This window comes from Peromyscus californicus, unplaced genomic scaffold (assembly GCF_007827085.1).
Source record: "Peromyscus californicus insignis strain IS unplaced genomic scaffold, ASM782708v3 Scaffold_18__1_contigs__length_77618521, whole genome shotgun sequence".
Taxonomy (NCBI): Eukaryota; Metazoa; Chordata; class Mammalia; order Rodentia; family Cricetidae; genus Peromyscus; species Peromyscus californicus.
Window position 1 is genome coordinate 57869814 of NW_026294480.1, and position 12455 is coordinate 57882268.

At 43.0% G+C, this 12455-nt stretch overlaps 1 protein-coding gene across 3 annotated transcripts in view; it reads left to right on the forward strand.

The window, feature by feature from the left end:
- Positions 1-12455, forward strand: part of Iqgap2 (IQ motif containing GTPase activating protein 2) — a 277678-nt gene that overhangs the window by 149351 nt on the left and 115872 nt on the right. For all 3 annotated transcript variants that reach the window (XM_052743525.1, XM_052743527.1, XM_052743528.1), the window contains exon 5: positions 1830-1906. In XM_052743525.1, coding sequence (XP_052599485.1) covers positions 1830-1906 — 77 coding nt within the window. The remainder of the gene's footprint in view (positions 1-1829; positions 1907-12455) is intronic.

Genomic DNA, 12455 nt, shown 5'->3' on the forward strand with positions numbered 1-12455 from the left:
TCAACATTGACTTTCACCATGAGGTCTCTGAGAGAAGATATTACAAGGGCAAGAAACTAAGTGCCCTGAGCTGACTTTGTAGGGAGCTGCCACAAATTCCTTCATTTATCAATGTTAAGTGCTCAGTCTGTGCTCAGCTCCACATGAAGCGCTAGAGATATGGAGTTGCATGCCAACAGTCTGATGACCTGTAAGTTAATTTCCACCTCCTTGGTGCAGGAAGGCCTATGGATTTCCCAAGGAGAAATTCTTGTGTGAAGAAAAGGGGGCTGAGGAGAGTTGGCAGACAATACAGTGAGGTGTGAGGCCAGAGCCGTAGTCGTTAGAACTTTCAACCCAAACTCAGTTTTCTGAATCTGAAGTGCTCGTCTCGCTGACACCTTGACAGCAAATGTGTTACAAGACAGCTGGGAAGGGCCTTGAGACTTCCCAGGCTGCAGCCGTTTCTTTAAGCATACGGCAACTGTACAGGACATTGTTAGCTTGAGAGACACTCGTCTCCGTTTTTTTTTCCCAATGTCCAGTGGAAAAATTTCACTTGAGTATCAAAGTACTAACATATGGTACATGATTTAATTTTAGTTTTGATGTCAAATTGTATAAAATATTTACTGAAAGCAAGTGATGATAATGTGCTTATCTTAATATTAGAAACTTCAAGCCCAATTCTTTTTTTTTTTTTTTTTTTTTTTTTTTAAGAAACAAAGTTCGGTACCCCAGTCTGAAATCTGTTTCTTATCAGGCTTTTAGCGTCGAGCTTAGGGAAGAGCAATGTGGATGTGTATGTAAAAGCCTTGATGTTCAAACCGTCTGGTTTGGTAATTCCATGTCTAGATGGTCGCCCAGGAGAAGAATCAGATGCTCTGAAAGTTCAGGTGCAGGGTGCTCACTGCAGCAACAGGAAAAGAACTGAGAGACAAATAAATGTTTAGCCATGGGGAATGGTTAGACTGTGGTTCAAAAATGCGAAAATTATTAGTATTTATCAGAAATTATGTTCGTATAGAATATCAAAGAGATGGAAAATATTCAGCTTCAAGCAAGTCCTTTCAGCAGGTTTATACTGTGTACACATTGGTTTTCACACATGCATAAAGTTTTTTAAATTATATATATATGTATATATATGTATGTATACATACATTTACATATGTATATATGAAAGAAGCAAACACATACCAGAATGCTAATAGTAACAGTCTAAAAGATGGGGTAAAGGTGTTTTTCCTTCAGACTTCATGTACTCTTTTTTTTTTTTGGTTTTCGAGACAGGGTTTCTCTGTGTAGTTTTGGTGCCTGTCCTGGATCTCGCTCTGTAGCCCATGCTGGCCTTGAACTCACAGAGATCCACCTGGCTCTGCCTCCCAAGTGCTGGGATTAAAGGTGTGTGCCACCACCACCCAGCCCAGACTTCATGTACTCCTAAACAGAAGAAAATCTGAATATATGTGCGTGAATCATATATACACGTCCAAGTCTTTAACAGTGTAATGAAGTCGCCATAAGAAAGTCTCCTTCTCAGGCTCCTAAGCCCTCAGGAGGGCACAGGTGTGAGGGTACCCAGTGAAAGGCTGCTGCTACCCAGCCTTCTAGAAAGGCTGATTGTGAGCCCCACCGCTATAAGGTTGGCCACTAGGGGGCGTGCCAGCCACCGGACAGGGGCTTGTACAATGGGATTGCTCAGCAGAGCTTTGGGAGGGCAACCAGCAAGAGATGCCTCCCCATTTAAATGGTTACAGACCAGCGAGGGTAACCAAGGTCTAGTTGTCTGGGGAGTTGATACCTCAGGAAGTAAAGCATCGTAAGCAGTTGTTGCTTTTGTTTTCCAGATATTTTACCCAGAAACGACAGATGTCTACGATCGGAAAAACATACCAAGGATGATATATTGCATTCACGCACTAAGGTGGGGAAAACGCAAACAGATTTCAACCTCAGTTTCCATGTAAAAGACCCGAAGTAACTTTCATAATCCCAAGAACTTTAAAAATTAGGTTCGGTTTTGAATTTGTTGCTACAGATTAAGGTAATTGAAAATAATTGCTGTGTAACACTGCCATTGAACTTGAAAAACGTTTCTGAAGTTTTTGATGTTATTGAAAATATAACACACACACAAAAAAAAATGAATGAAAGACCTAAGTAAAACGAGGAGAGAATTAAAATGGAAAGAGTAATGTTGTGCGGATGTATGCAGATGTCACTGAAACATGGCAGTGAGCAGATTCCATAGTTGTGATTGCTCTGGTGACTCATTAAATTATCCGTTATTCAGCTCGGCCCATCAATAAGAAAATGTAGCACAAGCATGATTTCTTTCAACTTTCCGCTCAATAGAATTTACACTCTAAGAAAGAAGAAACACAAAAAATTGTTTTTAAATTTGATCAAGATATACTTAATGTTCTTGATAATTTTTGAAAATCTTGAAGCGCTGCTAATGCACAGATGATTTTTTTTTTTAATGGGCCTGGGAAAGCTGGGGATTTCAGATGACAACGAGAACCGTTGTGAAAAGCCGGCTGTGGCTGTTGTCTGGTGCACCCAGGTGAAGCTTGGGAGACTTCGTGTGTGATGAAGTTTTAAATTCCTTTACAACATCTGCCTTGTGTTTATATCACTGGAAGTCATTTTCCTGGCAGGACCCTCTGTCTTGGGGTTTATATTAACGTCTTCCTGGCTTTTTTTTTTCTTCTTCTTCTGAAAAGGAAAAAGGTTTTATAATAATTCATTACAAAGCTAGTCTCCTAGAGAAGACTTTGATTATGTCATACATAGCATTCAACCCCCAACCCACCCCGAAGCCAGCTTCTTGTTTTTCTTTTTTGAGCTGGCTTTGGAATATGACAGCTGGTGAGATACGGGCCAAATGGTGGGTTCCTCGCCTTTTTTTTTCCTTTTACATTTATTTACTTATTTCAGTGTACGTGTGTGCCCGTGTGCACACACTTTTGGGTACACATGTGCCACTGCACACAAGCGGAAGCAGAGAACAATGTGGAGGGGTCGGGTGTCTCCTTCTACCCCATAGGTACCCAGGATCAAACTCGGGTTATGGGGCTTGGTGACAAACACTTTGGCCTGCCAGGCCATCTTGTCACCCTCTTTTTCTTTATTTTTTTCTTTCCTTTTATTTATTTAGGACAAGGTCATACTGTACAGCTCAGGCTGGCCTCAAGCTCTCCATCCTCTTGCCTCAGCCTCCCTACAGGGCCTATAGATAAGCCTGGCCAGGCTGCCTCCTTCTTCCTCTTTTCCTTTTCTTGTAATGACTTAGAATGTCTAAAAAAGAATAAGAAAAATAAGGTATCATTTCTGCAGGAGGTGAGGGAGGGGGGATCTCCTGTTTTGTGCTTGCCTCTTCCTGAGAGTCAGTGTGCCAGTAAGGTTTTTTGGGGGTGGTGGCAGGGGGATGTTTTGTTTTTTGAGACAGGGTCTCACGGTGTGGCTCTGATTGTCCTGGAGCTCACTCTAGTCTAGACTGGTCTTGAATTCACTGAGATCCACCTGCCTCTGCCTCCTAAGTGCTGGCATTAAAGGCAAGTACTACCCCCACCTGGCCCAATAGGTTTTCTTAAAGCTCCATGTGTGTTTCTTTTGAGATATGCTTTCAAATGTGCTGCTCTGTGTTCCTCAGAGGGTTCTCGTCAAAGCTTGGGGCAGTCACTTAACACTGTGAGTTAGTACTGTTTTTGTGAGCTGCTAAGCCCACTAATATTAAATCCACATATCACAGTGGTGATCTCCAGATCCATACCATGCTCCCAGGGCAACGTGTGTGAGTTTAAATTGGTTTTCTGAAGTGGACACGTGGGCCATGTGTTCTCCAGCTTACAAAGAGCTAGTGTGCTAAGTTCCTTTCAGGTGAAATCTTTGCTCCTAAGAAGCTATGTAGAATGGCATAGGGGCTCACAAATGTACATTTACCAGAGATGAAATAATAGCTTGATCAGCTTACAAACAAACAAGCCATTTCTCACTTATTGTTGCTATGTGTGTGCCGATGCTGATGTCATGGTTCTGGGTCTTTATCAATAACTCTTCACGGGGGTCTCCATGCCTGTTTTGACATCCAGGAAAGGTTATATAGTGTGGTCATGCATGTCACACATCTGACCACATTCTTCCGTGGATGACCCTCTCTCACTTTTCTCTGTCCTCACATGTTATGTGGCTGCCTCTCGAGAAAGAACTGAGAAATCCCAAGGGTGTCTGAGGCTGTTCTATACAGCTGTCTCCGGCTGTAGTTTTGAAGGCTGTCAGTCACTCCCCGGAGGCGGGGATTCTGTGGCTGGGCAAGACACGTTCAGAAGGCAGCCAGGGAGCAGCTTTAAGGAACCCTTTAATGAGTGCAGTTTGCTCTCGTGACATAGTTAGAAGCGATGTGTTATTGTGGTTACAACAGCCGTAGCATGGCTGGAGTAGAGTTGTCATGACCTGGTAGAGAATTGGGCAGGTCAGAGGTTCTGATGATAGGTCAGGAGCCAGGAGGGAAGGTCACTCCAGGTAGCTTTGCTTGTCAGGCACTGCCTCCCTCCTGCCCCAGCCTGTGGGCTGGTTGATCTACAAATTTAGCTTTGACTCTGACCAAACCTGTCTGGAGTCTGATGTGGGGCTAACAGCCAAGCACCCCTGAGTTCCTGCCCTTGCTTCCCCCCCTTTTTTTTAACCTTTTTGTCTGGCACCTGATCCCAGCCTTACTGCCTGTCACTCATGACCCCTTTACCAGCTTAGCTTGGCGTTTTCAAACTTGGCCTAATTGGGAGAGACTTGCGTTCTTGGTGGGTGGCCTCCTCTTTTTCCAAGGAAATATTTATCCTCTTTTCCTATTTAAAAAAAATTAGAATATTCTCACTGTGGGGGGAAAAACTGGAAAACGTAGAAAGAATACTGAAGGAAAAGCTAAAACAGTCACAATCACAAAATCACACAAAAACCACGGTTACTATTTTGGTGACTTTAGACTTGAAATCTGTATGGGGCATGTTTTCCTTTTGTGGCTTCTTTTGGAATGTTCTAAAGCCTATGCAACAAAAAGAAATCCGTTCAGGAAGCCTAGCTGAGTTACTACACCTTTTTTTTTTAAATGTCTGGAGGCCGTTTTATATACACAGAAAAACACTGTGTGTGTGTTGTCTGATGCTCTGTTTATAAAGACATAACAAGTGACATTCAGCAACTGTTAAATGTTTAAACAGTTATAAAATTGAATATATTGAAATGATTGAAACCATAATGTGATTGTTAAAACAATGCGATTTCCTTCTATACCTTCAGAGCAGATGAAATGTTCATCAGGGTTATTCGCTCACCACTGAAATCTGCTGGGAAAGATCCAGAGCAGGCTTGCTCTTGCTTCCATTATTCACACACTAACGTGACCTGCCCTAGCGTTAGGATCATGTCATGACACCTACCCTGGGGCAACATGACTTTTAGCGTCACCAGAAATAAAAGGGCACCCCTTTAAGTCTAGTTTTTGGCCTGTTCCTTGTTGAACGTGGCCTTACTTTGGGCTCTTGTCTGAAGGTAAGTCAGAACCTGTCTGCCAGCATCAGGTTAGACTTTACCTGTTTTGTAAGTCAACACCGTTTTCATTTCTAGGTCTGTGGCTTCAGGGAGATTTTCTCTACTGTCTACCCCTCCCCATTGCCCTACTCATTCCCTAAGTGTCACTTGGCCGGTGTTGTACAGCACATTGTCCTGTCATAGTGATGCATTAGCCTGGCCTTTTAATGTTATTAGAAGCATATGTATGCCTTTTTCGTTTTCTTCTTAAAATTATAGCTGGAATTTCTAGAGGTTTCCATCTCCTAGGAGACAAGGGAGGGGGGATAACTCGATGCTCTTCGGGCCGTTGCTGATTTAGCACCTCAGATCAGGTTCCTGGGTCCCCCGCTGCTTGACCGTTCAGTGCTTTTGGACCCCCTTTCCTACCTGTTATTTCTGTCGTGGCCTGTGCTCTGCGTTCCTTCCTTACCTTGGGACACTTGTTTTGCTTTGAGGAGACTTTCTGGCTAATTCAGAGTTCCTGGTCTTTATCATTTCCTGTGGTATGTGTAGTAGAAACATAAGTACTTACCTATGCTTCGCAAACAGATAAAGAACAAAGTGCCCATGTTTTCATAAGCCCCCTTTGAAAAAGCAAAACACAGAATTGTGCACGGACTACTCACCTCTAACAGCTTTCCCTGTGTACACTGTGTGTTATACGCTGTTGGTCATTTCCAACTCCTGGCTTTTTAAGACTGAACCAAAGTGAATATTTTCCTGTTCATTCATTGTATCTCTGTATCACTCAGGCTGGACTTGAACTCACAATCCCCCTACCTCAGCCTCCTGAGTACTGGGATTACATGTGTGGACCACCCTGCCTGTCTAATACCTTCTGCATGGAATAGACTGAGTTTGGTTAGTCAGAGTCCTGCCTTTGTCCTTGTAGCCCCCTGGAGCCTAGTCAGCCCCTTTGTCCTTGTAGCCCTGCCCTTGGCATTCTTTGAAAAATCCTTGGACACAATCAGATGTTTTTGTCCTGTTCTCATTATTACTTCTTTAAGACCTGGAATCAACTACTGTTCAAGGAGTCCCTTCAGAGTCACATGTTACTGCTGATTATTCTAGTTTAGCAGTATAAGGGTGCCGGATGCCGCTTTTATTACTGTGTCCCTCATGGGGCCATTAAAATTCTGCTGCAAGCTGAAAACCTGTGGGGCTCCCCTGAGTGTAGGCAGTACTGCAGCTGCTCAAGATTCTGTAATTGTGTTCCACTGTCTGGTTTTCAAATATGGTGCCAATGCATAAATGGCATTTGGTAGGGCTTGCATTTGTGAGGAAGGTGGTGGCAGACCCACTTCTGGTTGACCAGTTGTCCTACATTTCCTGACTGCTTTGTAGAGGGCTCCTTTCCCCAGTTCTCCCACAGTGGCTACCTGACCCACCAACAGAGATGGTAGACATGTTGCTCAGGCATTAATGTATAACCCTCGTTGGTGTAGCACTCTTTTCTCTTAAAGTCCTCTTTGTCCCAAAGAAACCGATTTACTGAATGTTCCTCTAAAATACCGGATTGATTGTAATTCTTGCAGTGCACATTTGAATTTACAAGTAAACCCTCTAGAGACAGATCATTGGCCTGAAAGGCTGACTCTAACCCTCGCTCGGGTCTTGGGAGGGACCGATGGAGATGGCAGTATTGGAGATTAAGTTGAGGAAGACATTTGCTCCTTACTGTAGCTTTCAAACTCCTCATTGTTCAAAATTCTCCACTTGGTCTGAATGTCATGCTCCCCTTCCTCCTGCTGTCTGAATTACTATATGGCTATGACTGTTCCACAGAAAGCTAAACTCTTTGAGCCTGCCAACTGTCTCCTGAAATCTACCACAGAAAGATGCCCGCTAAGCTGCTATTTAAAGTCCCTTGGAGTTGTCTTTTTAACTGTTCAGGAAGTTTACCTGACGTAATTTGCATATGGAGAGACTGCCGCTGGATTCCCTTGCTTTGAACCAAAATTTAAAAAACAGTGGTGTCAGACTTGCCCTTCAGCCCAGGCCTCAGATCTGGTTAGAATCCTGGAGCCTGAGAACTGGAGAGACCCTGGGAAGTTATTTACCCTAGCCATTCACTCCACTGAAAGCTCATTTCCATGCCTTGCTCAGGGCCACATGCCCAGCCCTTGCCAGCCCTAGGTCTCTCTAGTTTGCCATGACAAATGTCTTTTGCACTTGGTACAGCTCTAAGTGAGCTGGTTGCTGTGATATGACGCAGGAACTCAGAAGTGGACTCAGGTCCATCCTGCCTTTGAAGTTGTAGTTTCGTCACCACAGAATTTTTAATATACTTATTAAAACTAATAATAATTTTTAAAACTAATACTATTTTGAAACTTTCATTTTCACTTCCCAGAATTCAGCTGATACTATTTATTCAACTAGTACCTTATGGACTAGTGAGAGTTAGTTACCTCCAAGTCACCCCTCCATTGCAGGCCTATCTCAGCAATACAGATGTGGTCTATCTTTTCGTGGGATAAGAGGCTACCTACTCTACACAGAGTGCTTTCTTAGACATTGGGCAGTGCTGGTAACATTAATGCCAAGGCTTCCTCTGAAATGCTCCTGGAATGATGTGCTATATGTTTGTCAGTAAAGGGTGCATAGTAAGTTCAGTGTGGAAAGCCAGCTGCAAACAGCATTTGTTATGGTCAATGGATTTGTTTTTATAAGGTCAAGTCTCAATTGCCTATGAATGTCAGGTACGAGTTGGACTCACTGGACTTTCAATGCTTGGGAAAGAGCACTTTTCAATGGATGGTTTCTTTCAGCATGAGAATGATGGATTAATACAGCTTCCAGATTGGCATTTGCCCCTCATCTACTGGGTAACGTCTGTCACTCAGAGATTGAGTAGAAAACTCCCACCATGGAAGAAGTAATCTTTTTAAAACTAACACGAAATTTCAATGCCAGTGATGCCAAATGTTGAAAGTTGAAGCTAAGAAGAATACATTTAATTCTTTGGAAATGAAGTTTGAGAGGCCATATGCAAGTGAGTTGTCTACCTAGTCCAATTTAAGAAAAAAGCAGATTTGCATTAAAAGCAGACTTTCTCATTCAGCAAGCTAATTTCCCAGCACCACCTTGTGGTGACTTGTAGTTAATCAGAATGTTTGTTCACTGTGAAATTTCTGTTACCATTACCCTGCACAGAAGTTGAAAATAGCACCTCCTTTCTTTATCATGAGTGTGAAAATCACCACATTCCTTTAGCAAAACCTTTTAGTTCATACTGTAGCAAAGCCAAGTGTTTTCTTAGTTTGTGAGACAAGGGCTGGGTATGGTGCCTAGCTTGGCCTAACTTGTGGGGTCCTGCAGTCCTTACCCCCTGAATACCACTGCACCCAGGTAAAGCTATGTTTGTGGCATCCAAACCAGCTTTGTCTTAAAAAAGCATAATATACAGAGGATACATTCTATCAGTAGCAATTAGATGAATGAATGAACAAGAATATAATGTAAAAATAGCTGCATCCAGGTCATTTAGTACAGTTCATTAACTGTTTTTCATAACTGACATAAAATTAATACAATAGTAATTTAAAATTTTGTCTTTACTTTGAGTTTATAATGTAAATGATGAAATAAGATCATATCTACCTCCCATCTTCCCCCTCCAACTGCCTCCATATTCTCCCTAACTTGCCCCCCTCCAACGTTGTGTCCTTTTGTCATTGTTTTGTTTTGGGTTTTTGTTATTGCTGTTGTTTTAAAACCCACTAAGTCCAGTGCTGCCAATCTGTGCATGGGTGCAGAATAATCCACTGGAACATGGGAGGCCTATCAGTGGCCACATCATTAAAAACACAAACAAACAAATCCCCTCCAATGGACACTACCATCACTGCTCAGGGAACACTAAGGACGAAGATATGGAATGTAAGAGCCAGAAAATGGGGAGGGAGCTGTAAACTGCTGTTTTCTGCCAGGACATGGCTGTCACACTCACGTATTCACAGCTGCTGGGGTCACCTGTACACGACCTGCCTAAAACAATAATCAAAGAAAAGAGTTTTGAAGTGACATCAGACCTGTCACCCAGTGGCCAGAACTGAGAACGGCTCCCCCTCTAAAGCAAACAGATGTGACAAGATTGAGAAATGAGATGGGAACAGGGAGTAGCCCAAAGCAACAGGGAATGTGGCAGGCTGGGGGCCGGTCCCAGGCCTGGCTCCAGTCAGATACGTAGAGGCAGAGGTTCGAAGCAAGGAGGGATCTGCGTGGACAGGCCGAGCCTCTGGCTCTGTTCAGAGGAGCAAATGCAGGTACTGACGGCAGGAGAGCGTTCAGTATCCAAGGCAGCTAAAGGCTAGGGAGAGGGGCAGGGGTGCAAAGCATGGGGGCACACCCCTGTGACCCAAGCTTAGGGAGACTGAGTCTGAAGGATTGTGAGTTGCAGACTAACCGGGGTCATGTTGGAGGACCCTAGCTATCTGAAACAGCCACCAACACCAAGAAAGACAGAAAGACATCCATGAGAGGAGACACTGACCCCTCCCTCTGTCAGTTCCCTTGCTCGCCACAGGGTCTCAGATGCCTCAGTCCACAGTGGATGAACAACAAGACCTGAATACTGACATAAGCCCTGGACTGGCTGGTTTTGTGTGTCAACTTGACAAAGCTGTCATCAGAGAGGAAGGCGCCTCAGTTGAGGAAAAGCCTCCATGAGATCCAGCTGGAAGGCATTTTCTCATTTAGTGATCAGTGGGGGAGGTCCTGTCCATGGTGAGTGGCCTCATCCCTGGCTGGTGGTCCTGGGTTCTCTAAGAAAGCAGGCTGAACAAGCCATGAGGAATAAGCCAATATGCAGCACTCCTCCATGCCCTCTGCATCAGCTCCTGCCTCCAGGGTCCTGCCCTGTGTGAGTTCCTGTCCTGACTTCCTCAGTGTAAGCCGAATAAACCCTTTTTCTCCCCAACTTGATTTTTGGTCATGGTGTTTCATCATAGCAATAGAAACCCTAACAAGACAAGCCTCAAATCAAAAGATGCCAGATACTTAAGGAAAAATGACTCTGTGAAGAAAACATTTGATTTGACAGAGTACCAACATCAATAATAATAAAAAAAAATGAGTATATTTGAACAGCTAAAGACTCACTCAATTTAAGCAATTCTAGAAATTATTTATTGGGCACTTAACATAGCAGAAAATTCCCAAGGTGGAAAATTAAGAAAGGAAAACTGGGCATAATGAAATTAGAAAAGAAATTAGTAAAATGTGTTATCTAAACTATTAAGGCAAAATAACAAAAACAAAAGACTCAGAATTAAAATTGTAGACTGTCTTAACACTGCATCAGTAGAGATATAGAAGTGGACCTATATTAAGAGCAAGGGTTACTAATTAGCTCGGGTTTGGGTATGAAGACGTAGCTTTAAAATTACATTAAACTAACAGAGTATTAATGCGGTGATATGCCTTAAAGAGAGCACACTGTGTACTTGGGATAGACATGAAATGTCATGTTACTTGATAGTCTATGGGCGTCTCCTGTTTATGTTTTGCTGTCGTATGCTCTCATTTTTCTCACTAGTCTTCTTACCATTTTGGGGGGGAGGTCTAACTTGAATTTGTGGAGGGAGGTGGGAGACAGAAATCGATGCTCCAAATCAAACTGAAGTGATAACTGTGATATATATATATATATATATATATATATATATATATATATATATATATATATATTTGGTTTTTCGAGACAGAGTTTCTCTGTGTAGCTTTTGCACCTTTCCTGGAGCTCACTTGGTAGCCCAGGCTAGCCTCAAACTCACAGAGGTCCGCCTGGCTCTGCCTCCTGAGTGCTGGGATTAAAGGCATGTGCCACCACTGCCCGGCCCCATGGTATATTTTTTATTATTTTTTCCATTTCTTAAATGATTGGTTATTGTCCTGACATGTCTTTGAAGCTGTGGCAGACTGTTTCAATTCTGCCTAATTTTGAAGTTTCCAGGAGAAGGGAGAGGTTGGCATTTTAGGTGGCCCCTGTGATAGGAGTCCCCTTGTAAATGTTGATCTTACTTGGCCTGGGGTGTGCTGGGCAAGTGCTCTACCTCTAAGCACTTCACAGCCATGGCTTCCCTCCCAGAATGGCAATATTTCCCCCATATAATAATGAAGTAAGAAATGCTTTATAACATAGTATGGCTTTCTAAATGTCATCATGGTCTCCTAATGACCTTGTTTGGTGTGACCTTTGCTAGCACAGACTTTGGTGACTGTACACACTTTTTGATTCTTGATAATCTCAAAAGATGTAGACTTTAAGCTAAGGGAATGTGTCCTGTCTTCCAGCCTCTGAATTATGAGTACGTGATACAGCACAGTGAAAAAACTGTTAAGAGTTCAATGTTCTCTTCCTGATGAGTATCAGAATCCTGATAAGATGAATATAGAATCTGGTGCTAAATTAAAATTACCATATAATAAGGTTACCATTTGTTGCTTGTCTTTTGGTATGATTTTGAAGGGAAAAAGGAGGAAATGAGAAAGGTCAATAATTCTCTCCTCAGAATCCTTGAAATGAAAACATTCATTAATAAGTATTTCCTAGAAAAACTCTAAGTGAGCGGCACATGTATAAAAGCCTATTTGTCCTCACCACTGACAAACAGAAGGCAGACTTAACATGGTATTGCTATCACACTGGCAATGTTTTCTTCCTGTTTCCTCCTTCAGCCCCTCCCCTTCCTCTCCCACCCTCTCCCTCCCTCCTTCCTCTTCCCCTGTTTTTGATAATGTCACAGTACAGGGAGTCGAACCTAGAGCCTTGAACCCACTGACTCTACCTGCAGGCCCTGGAAAGTCTTCTTTGATAACATTCTGAAATGACATGGGGATAAGGAAAATGCATTTGCATAGACTGCTGGCAGCATGGGTTACGCCCCTCCCCATCGGAGGGT